The 14,915-nt window shown below is 44.3% G+C and overlaps 1 protein-coding gene across 1 annotated transcript in view; it reads right to left on the minus strand.

The window, feature by feature from the left end:
* Nucleotides 1–3,758: 3,758 nt before the first annotated feature.
* The window catches only part of GLDC (glycine dehydrogenase (decarboxylating)), a 75,761-nt gene continuing 64,604 nt past the window's right edge, over nucleotides 3,759–14,915 (minus strand). Inside the window, exons 21-24 of the mRNA XM_014535706.1 lie at nucleotides 7,997–8,079; nucleotides 6,468–6,647; nucleotides 5,046–5,126; nucleotides 3,759–4,041 (exon numbers count right to left, since the gene is read on the minus strand). Of these exons, the coding sequence (XP_014391192.1) occupies nucleotides 3,898–4,041; nucleotides 5,046–5,126; nucleotides 6,468–6,647; nucleotides 7,997–8,079 (488 nt within the window). The 3' untranslated portion in view covers nucleotides 3,759–3,897. The remainder of the gene's footprint in view (nucleotides 4,042–5,045; nucleotides 5,127–6,467; nucleotides 6,648–7,996; nucleotides 8,080–14,915) is intronic.

The raw sequence follows: 14,915 nt of genomic DNA on the forward strand, positions 1-14,915 counted from the left end.
CCCTGCCCACCTCATATAAAGGGGTCCCAACCCTGACACAGGTACCACAGTAGTTTCTGTGTTACAAAAAGCATTTCACATTGTGAAATCTTAATTTATGTGTTGTCTGTTTACCCATCTGGGATTGATGCTCCGTGAAAGGCCTCATCTTTCCTGTTTACCTGGTAGGTACATAGTGGCTCAGTCAGTGTTTGCTGAATAAGGTCGTGATTCCTGGTGCCAGACACTGTGCTAAGTACTCTGTGTTATCATGTCATTTAATCCTTATAACAAGCCTGATTGAGGTAAGTTCTTTCATTATTGCTATTTTATACCTTAAGAAACAAGTGCAGAAAGGATAAGAGCATTTTGTCTGTTGTCTCAAAACAACAGGCCCTACCCGAGAATCTCATCCATATCTGTGTGAAGTCACAGCCCATGTTCCTTTCACTTCATCTGGCAATGCAGAGGGAAGGGACCGTTAGGAATGGAAAACGAAGGGAAGATGGTCTGAATGCGAGGTACATCAGATCAGGGTCGGGCTCCTGCCCTGGGGCAAGGAGTGCAGGGAGGTGCAGTATAGAACACAAGGACCTAAGTGAGGGTGAGAAGGGTAAGAGCTAACATTTACTCACTTTGTGCCAGGCACTGCTCAAAACAATATATTGAATACTCACCTGGGAGTTGTAGGTGGTATCATTTCACAGATGAGGAGTCTTGGCTCAGAGATGTTAATTATCTTCTCCAGGATCAGACAGTTAGGATATAGGGGAGCTGGGATATGACCAAAAGCAGTCTGACGACAGAGCGAGTATTCTCATTGCGACCCTGCACTCTCTCCAGCAAGAAAACTGGATTTACAGGACTAGTGTGGTCCACGCTGGGCACCAACTCCTGCTTCCTGGATTCCTATTTCCTTTGTGGAACGGCCTCAGCCAATGTCACGCCTGCCTCTGCCTGCTCTCCATAAAGAAAGTGGCTGATGGCTTCCGCTCATCCATGTTACTGCACCAGCACCAGGAAACCTGGGGTTGGCAGGGCAGCGATCCTGGGTCAGTGTAGTCACAGACAGACTGACTCCCTGGGGTGGGAGTCCCAGGCTTAGACTGTGAAGCATCAAGGGCAAAATGGAGAGCAAGCCCTCTGGCTAGAGATCTTTAAAAAAGCAGTCTCCAATCAGCTTTATTCTCCCAAAAAAGCTGACATTTTGATCTAAAAAATAAATAAATAAAAGGCTTCCTTGATTCAGTGCTGGCAGGAGTGAGGGTAGCAGATCAGAGAGGAGGCTGGAGCGCAGTGGCACCGGCTCACACAGTCTCCTCCAGCCCTAGGAGCCTTAGCCAAAACCAGCAAAGAGGGGTTTCCTCTCAAAATAGTAAGATTTGCATAAAAAATACAAGGGTGGCCCTATCTGGTTTGGCTCAGTGGATAGAGCGTCAACCTGTGGACTGAAGGGTACCGGGTTCAATTCCGGTCAGGGCACATGCCTGGGTTGTGGGCTCGGTCCCCATTATGGGGCGTGCAGGAGGCAGCAACCAATGATTCTCATCATTGATGTTTCTCTCTCTCTCCTTTCCTCTCTGAAGTCAATAAAAATATATATTAAAAAAATAGAAGGATGACTAAGTTCAGCATCTTTCCCACCCTCATCGTCCTTTAAAGGCTTAAGAGTTCTGGAAATTTCCTTGAAATGTGAACAAAGGAAGCTGAGAGGCAATACCTGGAACTTGTTAGAAATGGAAACTGGCCCTGCCCCAGACCTACTGAATCAGACTTGGTGCCTGGGCCCAGCGTTCTGCATCAACAAGCCCTCCCGGTGATCTAGACACACAAAGGTTTGAAAAATCACTGTCCTGGGAAACATCTCTGAGCCTGTCCAATGTCTGAGCCAAAATGTCTGTCTTAGAGCCCTGGGAACCACTAAAAGCACTAGCATCTCAGCTTCTAAACTACATGCCCCAGAGGGCTTCTTGCGCCCAACAGTGGCACTTACATCCTTTATTTGGATGAAAGGCACCAGTGTCATTGGAAAACATGGCCCCTGTAAGTATCTAGAGCAGCCGTGGGCAAACTGCGGCCCACGGGCCGGATGCGGCCCGTTTGAAATGAATAAAACTAAAAAAAAAAAAAAGACCGTACCCTTTTATGTAATGATGTTTACTTTGAATTTATATTAGTTCACACAAACATTCCACTTGTTCCGGCCCTCCGGTCCAGTTTAAGAACCCATTGTGGCCCTCGAGTCAAAAAGTTTGCCCACCCCTGCCATAGACAGTAATCACTTAAGTATTTTGTTAGCCCAGGCCAGGTAGCTCGGTTGGTTGGAGTGCTGTCCTAATATACCAAGGTTGTGGGTTCAATCCAAGGTCAGGACACATACAGGAATCAACCAATGAATGCATAAATAAGTGGAACAACCAGTCCATGTTTCTCTCTCCCTTCTCTCTAAAAGCAATCAACAAATAAAAACGTATGCTAAAAAGGAGCCATGGGTCCCATCACTTCTCTACTGCTTAGTTAGGCTGGAATAAATTGTTTTACAAACTTTTTTTAAAAGTGTGAGAGTAAGTGGGCCACTTGTAGAGCATTCAATAGAGCGCTCGGACTTTTGTCCAGATCACTATCATAACAGCTGCCACACGAGGAACCAAGTAGCCAGGCTAGAGCACATGCTTAATAACTATCAGGGAAGACCATCTGAAGTGTTTGCTATTTCTAGGAGAAACTTATTTGTGGCAGGCATGCTACTTGCCTACCCGAAACCCATTCTTCCCCTTTTCTTCAGTTAACAAACTCCTGGTTTTCTTTGGGGCAGTAACATGCCCAGCTAAAAGTCTTCCCCATACCCCTTGCAGCTAGGAGTGGCAATTTGAACCAGTTCTGGCCAGTTAAAAGTCAGCAGAAGTTACTGGGTGAAACCTCTTGGAAAGCATTTCAGAAGAAGCCAAGTTGGATGGCATCTGCCTTTTGCCTCTCGTTTTCTCCCCCTTTTCCTATCTGGAATGGCAGTGATGCCTGGATATGCAGCAGCCATCCAGGACTATGAGGAGGAAGACTATACACCAAATAAGGCAGAACAGAAAGACCGAAGGAGCACTAGCCCTTGGCTTATTACCCCTGAACTTACTGTTAAACAAGAAAAAATAAACTACTATTTGATTAAACTTCTGTAGTTGGGTTTCAGTTACACACAACCTAACACAATTCTTACAAAAAGGGCCAAAGTGCTAACCAAGGCATACACACTGTTTCTTTAGCCAGCCAGAGACAAAGCTGGTGACGGAACAGTGGTTAGTGGGTTAGGTATTCTCCTTACCCTTCAAATCCCTCTGAACCTAGACATGGACATAAGAATGAAAACTGGATCAAGAAGGCATTCTTCAAATTGAAATGCTTTTATTACAACACTAATAATTGCAGATTAAAAAAAAAGTGAAAACAAATGCTATTATTGATTAGGCAAATTAGTTGGAAGGAAGATTTCTGCAGTGTATACAAAATGTAAACATTTGCCCTGGGATTTCCCACAGTTGGCACAGTCCATAAGGACTTATTTGGAACAAAAATATGTCTATCAGTATAGCCTCTACAATGTCTGTGAACTTGCTCCATTGAAAGTTAAAGTTCCGAGCACACCCCAAATTTTCTATGCAAAAAACTAAAAATGGCCACCAATCAAGGCAAATTGAACATCAACTGCTATATGTGGAGGCAGAGGCATGGAAGCAAATCAGTCTTCCAACAGTGAGCTCCCACTCATCACACTAACTGTATTTACATTTACCTTGACAGAGATTACAAAAATATACACAGTATATAAAACCCCTGCTTGAGTCTGGGGTAGGTGATGAAATATTTCTTGCTTATCAAATGCTCCAGAGAGAGGCATCAAATCAGTCACTTGGACTCAGGGGGAGACTAAGAAGAGGCCCTCTTCTGTTCAGAAAATGGAGACTCATAAACTTCCATGGGTGGGCAGGTACAGACCAGGTGCTGGTCGCCATAGATGTCATCGATCCGGGCAATGGTTGGCCAGAATTTGTTCTCTGGTTTCACAAAGGGCTGTAAGAACAAAGGATGAAAAAAATATTCTGCCATATTTTGAGAGGTTTATCTTGTGAGAGGATATTACCATGATACTCCCACAGCCTAGTATACCACTAGCCCAACAAGTACTCAAAAAGTACAAGAAGCTAGCCCTAGCTGGTTTGGCTCAGTGGATAGAGTGTCGGCCCGCAGACCTAAGGGTCCCATGTTCGATTCCAGTCAAGGGCATGTACTTGGTTGCAGGTTCAATCCCTGGCCCTGGTCGAGGCACATACAGGAGGCAACCAATCGATGTGTCTCTCTACATAGATCTCTCTCTGTCTCTCCCCCTCCCTTCCACTCTCTAAAAATCAATGGAAAAATATCCTTGGGTGAGGATTAACAAAACAAACAAACAAAAAAAAGTATAAGAAACTAAAAGCTTGTTCTCGTCCCATCAAACTATACAGCATCTTCTCCTTCATATAAGAACCATAAAAGAAAAAGAAATAGCCCTAGCCCGTTTGGCTCAGTGGATAGAGCGTCAGCCTGCAATCTCAAAGATCCCAGGTTCAATTCTGGTCAAGGGCACATGCCCAGGTTGTGGGCTCGATCCTCAGAGGGGGGCTTGCAGGAGGCAGCCGATCAATGATTCTCATCATTGATGTTTCTATCTCTCCCTCTTCCTTCCTCTCTGAAATCAATAAATATGTATATTTTTTTAAATGTGACATAATACATTTTTTAAAAAAAGAAAGAATTGCATTTGGAGCCATCTCACTATTGGATGGTGGTAGAATACATCTACTTGACAAGGTCTCCTACTGGGACTTCCTCCACTGTGTGCCCTGGCAGATTCTCAGACTCTGACTTCAGAGACGGCTACGCTCTGAGGACTTCCCTTGTCAGGGCCCACATTTCACAATGTGTCCCACAGATAGTTACTATGAGACTGTAAGAGTGGGAGCCCCTCCGAGTAGGCGATGGCCCCTCGCAGGCACTCTCACAGCTGGCACAGTCAGCTTCCGAGGAGAACTTACGAGTGGGAAGGCTGCCACCTCTCTGGAATACGGCCGATCCCAGTGCGAGGATGTGACGCAGGTCAGGGAGTGTGGAGACATCTGGGACAGACACGGATGGGAGAGGGATCAGAGCAGAACACCGCCTTCTCCCCCGTCAGGGAGCTTCTAACGGAAGCCCATGGACAGAGGAGGCTGTTGTTTTGTTTCACTTTGGGGGGAAGGAAATCTTGGTAGGAAACTTTTTATTGTGAAATATTTCAAATATCAAAAAGTTATGGTAATATAATAAGCACATCTACTAACCAACATCAATCCACATTTTGTCATATTTGCTTAACCTTTTAAAATAAAAAACACTGGAGGCAGTTGAAGCTGCCTGGATTTCCCCTCTCCGCCTCATTGTTTGCCCTTCTCCCCAGGGATGACCACTATCTTGAATTTGGTGTTCACCAGTCCTATCATGTTTTTATATTATTATTGCGTATATTAATAAACAGCATATAGCATAGTTTTTAAACCATGTATCATTCGATGAGTATTATTCTCCACTTGCTTTTTTAACACAGTATTATGTCCTTTAGACATCTATTGCCATTTTAAAAACAGCCTAAATCCTGAGAGAATCAGCAGTAACCAGAGTAAAAAAAAAAAAAAAAAAAGTACAAATGATCATATTGTCTTCTTTCGTTACCCTGTCAAACTCACACTAAGTAAGGTACCTGCCTTCTCCTGCCACCCATTTGCCCCCGCACTCCACCTTCTGCTGGGCAGTTTTAAAAGTTGCTCAGCATCTCAGATGTGTTGTCCGGCTTGGAGCCATAACAACACAACCACAGCCTTCATGGTGTTCTCAATTCATGCTACCCCGGCTTAATATCTGGACCCAATGAGAAACTTAAGAGCTCTCACTAGATATGAAATAAACATATTGTAGAAGAGGCAGGATAATGCCTAACAAATTGTTCTCCAACATAAGCCACAAACATTATAAAACATTCAAGGAACAATCCAGTTGTTCTAAGAGGTAACTGCTTGTCTTTAATGTAAGAACTTACCTTTACCCTGAGTTTGTGAGGTAAATAATCTCACTAGTTTGCACCAAACAGAGACACAGAATAAGACTTCCTCAACTAAATGGAGCCCTTAGGCCTCTGCTCCCTCTGTGGCAACCAGTTGGGTGCATGTGGTGTGTAGCTGCCACAACCCCCAAAACAATGACATAAACAACGTTAAGACATAGAAAATATCTACATTACACTTGAGTAACAGCCATGTTCAAGATTTAAACTTCCAAGTAATGAATGCATCATCTCAGAAGAATGGCCTTGATTCTAGGCAAGAATATCATCATCTCATGAGGGAGCTCGGGGCTTGCTGACACACTGGCCCAACCATTTTATCCTCTATGGGACATTTTGAATAAAGTCAGTGCCTACAGACCTTCAGTGGATTGACCTGGGGGTCGATGCGGCCCTCCTCAATGTCGGCGATTTCCTGCCGAATGCTTATCATGGCATCACAGAACCTATCCAGCTCTGCCTTGTCTTCCGACTCAGTGGGCTCAATCATGAGAGTCCCTGCCACTGGCCAGGACATGGTAGGGGCATGAAATCCTGCAAGGGAGACCGGAGAACATGTGACATTAATTTTGACCTTCCCAATTTGGAAGAGACACTCTCACATCGATGTTTCTTTCTGTCTCTCCCCCTCCCTTCCACTCTCTCTAAAAATCAATGGAAAAATATCCTTGGGTGAGGACTAACAAAAAAAGAAAGGAAGGAAGGAAGAAGGGAGGGAACGAGGGAGGGAGGGAGAGAGGGAGGAGAGGAGGGTGGGAGAATACTATCAAGGCTGGAGATAGTAAAGGCCTTGAAAGTTTGGAAGTACTAGATGGTAACTTCAATTACCACCTCCCTCCTAGCCCCTTCTCTCTCTCCCTCCAAATGCTGCTGCAGTCAGACGTGAGATGCCAGGAGTCTGAGTCAGGTTATTGGAAGAGTCATGAGGAGATTCTGATGAGGCAGTTGCTAATTTCATTAATGAAACCACTCTCTGGCTTTCCCATTTATTATCAGTATAACTTTGCATAATAAGATCATTCATTTGAGAGAGAATGAGACACACACACACACACACACACATACACACACACACACACACACACACACACACGGGACTCCCATTAAGATGCCGTAGTAAACCTACTAAATTATTAAAGTTTTCATTTTACTTATTAAAAGAAGTCATTCAAAATCATCATTAAAATTAAGATGGGACTCCACATCCATTGAAAGGCAAAGTTCTCTTCAACTTAGCCTTTCTGAGAATTGAAGGGTCTTTGATATTATTAATAATGTCACTAAGAAAATGTATTTTAATAAGGGCTGTGCTGAGCAAACATCCACTAATATACAAAGGGCCTGCATCTCTTTAAATCCTTCAAAGAAAATTGTGTCACCGCTGTGAAAACATATGCCTATTCCTCGCCTCTAGAAGCAGCGGAAACAGCTGTGTCATGCCTGAAATGGTTGTAAATATGAATATAAAATGCCACTTGTCTCTAACACTTCCACAGGTAACTTGCTCCACTTCTTCCCCCCATTATACCACCTTGCCTCTTCATGGACCTCTCTGTGTACCAAGAGTGGGAAAGAAATAAGAATTTACCAGAAACATGGGTAGAGAACAACAATCATTTTCTTTGGGATTTTTAATTTTGTTAACTATACAGACATCTTGGCTGCCTGGAGTCAAGATGCATGACTTATCTTTCAAAGGGCGGTACAAATGCAGTCATAGGGGGAGTTTTTTCTCTATCACTTCAAAGGTTGCCTAGAACCCTGGGCTCCCCACTTGGCCTACGGATCAGTTTCCTGTGGTGACTGCACATTCGGTTTGTGCCTCCAGGAAGTGGTCCACAGCCAGCTCCAGCAACTGTGTGAATGTCAAAAGCCCCAGTCTGTGTCCCCCCTCTTGGCCACATCCACAGCCTCAATATTTGCAGACTTTTTGAAGGGTCTTGTATCCAAAATAAATTCATGAGCCACATAACCTGTTAGGGAAAATTGTTTCATCTCGAGATTAGCATCAGTTTGTTGTTTTACACAAGCAAATGGGCAAATAAATCAGCCTTATAATGCATGTTGAAAAGCATGGGCACTTGATAAGTTTATAGGTGGAAACAAAGACTTCCTCGTTCTTACTGCAAATAAAAATGTTTAACATGCCAGGCCAATGTATCCGATCCTTAGTGCATAACACACCCTTGAGCCAAGAAGCTAATGGGAGGTGGGACTTCGGTGCTAAGGCTCCGCTGAAACATTCAACAGAGATTTCTGGGGATGAGATTACTTCTAACCTAAAATCTAGTTGCAACAGTCATCGCAGGCCTGATCCTATGTACAAAATATTTCTAAGCTAAAGATCCATTGACATCCTTTTCAGGAACTTTCCCCCCAACATCCAATAACTGTTTCTTCTGTCTGTGTGCAAATATACTAAACATATATCCATAAGACACAGAATTTTATGTGGTTCTTCAAAGGGGCTTTTGAAGTTTCGGTTTCAGACTGAGAATTAGAAATAAGAGTTGTCAAAGCATACACCACAAGTGGCAAGGAGTTGATAAGGCCAAAATCTCTGAGGGGTCTGTTCACTTTGTTCTAGTATGGAAACGGATCGCCTCGCTATGCCCAGGCTGCCGTCTCCCCAGCATGAGCTGTTGATCACCCATTCATCATCAAAAACCACCAAAGTTAAGTCAGCATTTTCATAAATAGAACAACATTCCCGGGAGCTTCCCAAATTCCATGCCCACACAACAGATGAATTTCCTTCAAGGAAAGCATCTATACATGAGATAATAATGTACTCTTTCTTAACCTGCTTTGCTGATTTTCAGCAAACATTGAATTACTTAACAGGTCCTTGGAGCAGACAAGTCCTCAACCTAAAGAATAGCTCCAGTCCTTAGCAGCCCCTGAAAATAGTCTGTGAACGGCTCTGCTTTTTATGTAGTGAACACATATGGATAAACTGGTTTTGTTTGAAATAAAAGTATGAGATCCTGAGGCTTTGAATATACTGTTACTGCATGCTTACTTTTAACGCCTGCTTTGTAACAATGATGGCAATTACACTTGTGAGGAGTGTGATTCCAAAGTAGGAAGTTGTATTCATAGGTGTGGGGGGCGGAAAGTGCCAGTTGAAATGATCAGGGGGAAAATCATGAGATTCAAGTCCTCATCAACTATTAATTCCAAGAATCCTAAATGCCCTATTACGCTACTCCATTTGGGGAGCCCAACCCTTGACCTTTCTTCGCTGAGCCTCTGGCAGCCAACCCAGCATTGTGACAATGACTTAAGGAAGGAGACTAATGTTCTGAAGCAGCAGTCGCCGACCTTTCGGACCTCACGGACCACGGGTTGGCGACCGCTGCTCTGAAGGACACTCAGCGGCAGCGGAGGAGGAGGAGAGGGACACATGAGGGTGGAGAGGAGTTGCTCTTGCTGGTGGGCAGGGAGCAGAATCTTCCAGAGGTTCAGTAATAGCTGAAAGGCCCCATCCAGCCCGGCCCAGCCCTGCCCAGCCCAGCCGAGCGCTGCTAACACCAAGGCTTCTCCGCAGAGGCCCCCACCACAGCCTAGTGGTTTGGGAAGAGCTCCATTTTCAAAATGAGGTTCAGATGTTATTTTCTAAATCCATCGTCTAATGCATTCAGATGGAAACGGTAGTGGAATTTCAGCATCTTTCTCTCTCTCCCCCGCTACTGAGCCCGGCAAAGGGTGAAATTTAAACTTGGTGGCTTTTGGAGGCCAGATCCCAAGATGTTCATCTTTGTTTGCAGTTTTTAAGAAGGAAAGATATACAAACCTTCTATGGTATAGGGTGAGTCGGGGCAATCTGAAGTAGAAATTGTATAAGCTGATCAGCACAAGTTTTCACTGAGTAGGTGTTTCCGCTGGGCCTGACCATGACTATCACTGAGAGTCTGACTAGACAGCAAGTCAAAGGAGCAAGGAGAGGAGGGGGTGGGATGATGGAAAAGCAAAATAAAAATGGCTTGGCTCCAAGCTTGGAACATGCCCCTTCCCAACCCCCGGAAGTTAATTATCTCCCAAGGCTACAGAACGTGCTCCAGAAAAAAAGGACTTTTCAAAACCTCCCTTGAGCTTGGCCAGTGTTGGTCAGTGGTCGACTTCTGAACCAGGAGGTCACGGCTTGATTCTCGGTCAGGGCACAGGCCCGGGTTGCGGGTTTGATCCCCAGTGGGGGCCGTGCAGGAGGCAGCGGATCCATGATTCTCTCTCATCATTGGGCCTCAGGAGGTGTTTCTCCCCAGCCAGGGATCTGAGGGCCCAGCTCCTGAGGCCCATGTCCACTCATAAAGGCCCCAGGGAAACCTATTCAGGGGCAGGAATTTCCAAGCAGCATTAGGTTTGTCCAAGGACAAAACAGGACAGGCATTTAAGAATTTAAACCATAATTAAAACAATGGGATATGAACAAAATTGTCTACTCCACTGACAGGAACACCATTTAGATTAAAAAGTGACCTTAGCCTCGCACAAGAGTAGACACTTGTGAATTTTTTAAATTTCTCCTTTAAAAAAGTATCATTTTACCTGAGGTAATTCCTTTCTTTCCATATCCTAACAATAAATACTGCTGCTGCTGTCCATCCCAATTCCTGCCTGCCACTCCTCTGCTTCACAAAACTATAACCCTCAACCGTTTAGCTGGTATTTTCAAACTCTCAAAGAAATGGTTCATAAAGGGAAGCCTGGAGTTCATTAAAATTGTTGCCTCATAGTCATGGGTAATTCTGAAGTCTTTTTAGAGCTAGTAAATAGGAATAAAATGAATAACGGTCTTCGGATATTGCCATTAGACATTTTGGAATACAATATGTTTAAAAACATTTTCTATTTCGGGCCCTTGGGAGATAAACTGATAATTCTTTTCTAGGCCTTAAAATACAAAGCCTCAAATTGTATAATGAATGTGTTTACCAAACCAAACATGAGACAATTTTTGGTTTCATGAACTTTGGGATTGGGTAATAAAGTCTGTATTCACCAGTCCTTTTTGCTTGGGATGATAAATAGGATTCATTATTTAATTCTGTGGTAAAATGTCAAAACAAACGGAAAATGTTATCTGTCTTTTTATGCTGCAATTCCCTAGGACTGGGACCATCTATGCCCATAGAAATCACTTAACTGCTAAGCACATGGTGGGCACCTGAGAAATGCTTGCTCACTCTCCTCTCTCCTGGAGAGCCGCCTATCCCCCACAGTCCAGGCAACAAGCATTCCTGCTGTAAACAACTACTAGTAAACCCGGCATCACAGTACTCTGCGCACTTACTAACAATCATCGAGTTGTACATTTTAAGTGAGCGAGTTGCATGGTACGTGAATTCTATCTCGATGAAGTTGTCAAATAAAGTTAATCATAAGGGAAAATGTCAATATAAAAAAATTAAAAATAGAAAAAAACAAATATTGATAAATTATAGCAAAAATATGGTATTTTACTCATCAAGTTGGCAAAGATACTTTGGTTTAGGTTTGCATTGCTTTTTTGTGCTCACCAGGCCCTGGTGCCATGGCTATTCTCATCTATTAACTGTGAGAAAATTCAGTACAAAGTCTCTGGGAGGACAACTAGGCCCTCTGTATCAAGAGCTTCAGTGAGTTGATAGCCTCTGAGATAATAATTTCTCTTCTGCGACTAACCTAAGGAAACAATCAGAGATTTTTTTTTAATCTAAGAAATTCAAACAACTCAGGGAAAAACCTATAGAATTGCTGAAATTGTGGTATACCCACACAATAGAATTGATGCAGTCACTTTCAAAGAACATGTAATGGCGTGGGGAAATAATCACAATATAAAATAAAGTTAAAAAAACAAACAAACAGGACACAAGCCCTAGATGGTTTGGCTCAGTGGATAGAGTGTCGCCCTGCAGACCGAAAGGTCCTGGGTTCGATTCCGGCACGTACCTCGGTTGCAGGTTCCTCCCCAGTCCAGGCCCTGGTCCAGGCCCATGCAGGAGGCAACCAATCGATGTGTTTCTCTCACATTGATATTTCTTTTCTCTTTTTAATATATTTTATTGAGGAAGGGAGAGGGAGGGAGAGGGATAGAGAGTTAGAAGCATCAATAAGAGAGAAACATCAATTCAGCTGCCTCCTGCACACTCCCTACTGGGGATGTGCCCGCAACCAACGTACATGCCCTTGACCGGAATCGAACCTGGGACCCTTTAGTCCACAGGCTGAGGCTCTATCCACTGAGCCAAACCGGTTAGGGCTCACATTGATATTTCTTTCTGTCTTTCCCTAACTCTTCTACTCTCTCTAAAAATCAATAGAAAAATATCCTCAGATGAGGATTAAAAACAAAACAAGAAACAAACAAACAAAAACAGGACACAAACTGTGCTTATAATATGATTTCAACTGTCTAAAACTAAGATGAGAAGGAATACAGCAACATATTAATCGCAATTGTGTCTGCTAGATTGAACCATGGATCATTTATATTTTCTTCCTCATACTTTTTCATTTTCCAAATTTTTCATGTTGGGCACCTATATATTATTATATAACCAAACAAAACAAATACTAAAGCTATTCCTGAAGGCCAATACATAAGCAGGATGCATTTCACAGCGCAAGAACTGTATCTGAATTAATTAGTAGCTCTAGTAGCTTCTTTAATATCCACTTCAGAAGCACTTCATTGTGTTGCTTAGAGACACGTTGCCCACAACTTTCTTTTCTCCTCTCTGGGGAGCATTTCTACCTGAGCTTCTGGTTATTTAGCTCTTTTCTATTTCCAAACTCCAGAACCACCCCTTGGGTACATATTTTTTTTAAATATATTTTATTGATTTTTTACAGAGAGGAAGGGAGAGGGATAGAGAGTTAAAACATCGATGAGAGAGAAACATCGATCAGCTGCTTCCTGCACACCCCCTACTGGGGATGTGCCCGCCACCAAGGTACATGCCCTTGACTGGAATCAAACCGGGGACCCTGCAGTCCTCAAGCCGACACTCTATCCACTGAGCCAAACTGGTTAGGGCTTGGGTACATATTTAAAGGCAAGACCAGCCTTTAAATGAAAAATCACAGATGTAGATGTACACTCTCCTGTGCAGGAAACCCAAAGCCAAAGGGTGGCCTCCTTCCTGTGGCCCAAAGTCTGGGCTGCTGCCTACTGACTGGTCTCTGCTCCAAGTCCCCTCTGTTCCTTCTTCGATTCTGAGCCCATGCACTGTGTGCCTACCTGGCACCATCCTCTCCCATCACCTCCAGAGTGACTTTGTTTCCCCGTCTGTTGTTCCCTCCATTGAAGCTTCGCTCTCCCCTCTTCACTGCTTTTTCCATGGAAACAAAACAAAACTACATCCTATGCAGCAGCTCCTACCACCCCTTCACCTCCAAACTCCCCCAAACCATGAGAGCTTCCCACATCTCCTCCCCAACCTCAGCCCACTCAGCCCATTCCCACCTGGCATCTGCCTCACCATCTTCCTCTGCTTTCAAAGGTGACTGACGGCTTCCTAGCTGTTAAAGGCAAAGGTGCCTTTGAGGACACCTATCAGATACAACCAGCACTCTGCGCGCTGCACTCTGCATTTGTTTGTTGATGGCTCGCTCTGTGCCAGGCATGACACCAGGCATGGGAGCTCCAGAACTGCAGCAGGCAGGCCCCGCCCTGCAGGAGTTTGGAGTCGATGGCAGAGCCAGAGGATAAACTAAGTGGGAGAAATCCTCCGTGCTGAGGGAGCCAAGAGGAGGAAGTAGTTCTCTTCATCCAGAAAGGGAGGCTCCAGGGAGGAGGTGAAGCCAGAATGGTGGCAGGAAGGACAAGCAGAGGGTTTCTGGGGAGAGAGGCTGTGAAGAATGGTGGTAGAGGGTGCTCAAAGCCACCTCAGGAATGGAGTCCCTGCTCATGGTAGGGGGGCTTCTGCACTCCTCTTTTTTTTTTTCTTCAGTGAATATTTACTTGTTTCTGTTAGTTTAATATATATAGGTATTTTTTTAATCCTCACCCAGGGATATTTTTCCATTGATTTTTAGAGAGAGTGGGAGAGAGAGGGAAAGGCAGAGAGAAATATCGATGTGAGAGAAACATATCAATTGGTTGCCTTCTGCACAGGCCCTGACCAGAGCCCGGGCCAGGGGGGATTCTGCAAAATAGGTATGTGCCCTTGACTGGAATCGAACCCAGGACCCTTTGGTCCACAGGCTGATGCTCTATCTACTGAGCCACACCGGCTAGGGTCCCTCTTAATGTAGCCATCTGCTTGAGGGGTTTTGCTCTGGTCTTTCGAAACTTTTTCTTGAGTCTCCCCACTTCCAAGAGTCTGCTCTCAGAGGTTGTGTCCTCTGCATGTCTACCTGACTCCATCCCCTCCCATCACGTCCAACGTGACTTTGTTCCTCCGTCTATTATTGCCTCTATTACAACCCTAAGAGGCGTACCTAAAATGTATCTTCACACTCAACTTATCAGTAACTAAGACTCACTGATTCTACTTTTAATAGCATGTTCATGCCATGCCACCGACTTAATGATTTCAACATTCTCTTCATCTTGTCATTCCTTTCCTCAAAACCTTTCTGGCTCAAAGGTCAAGTCCGGGGCCTTCCAAGACTTTCAAGGCCCCATGCTACCTCTCCAGCTTCATCCTCATCGGATCCTTCTCCTCCTATCTCGTCCTTCAACCCACCCAACACTCCCACCACCTGGACCACTCCTTTGTCCCTGGCTTCTCCTGGGTCTCTGTTTACTTGGACTCTGTATACTTCCTTCCAGGCTCATCTCAACGGGCTCCTCCCAGAGGCTGTCCCAAAAATGCCATCC

Source organism: Myotis brandtii, unplaced genomic scaffold, assembly GCF_000412655.1.
Source record: "Myotis brandtii unplaced genomic scaffold, ASM41265v1 scaffold149, whole genome shotgun sequence".
Taxonomy (NCBI): domain Eukaryota; kingdom Metazoa; phylum Chordata; class Mammalia; order Chiroptera; family Vespertilionidae; genus Myotis; species Myotis brandtii.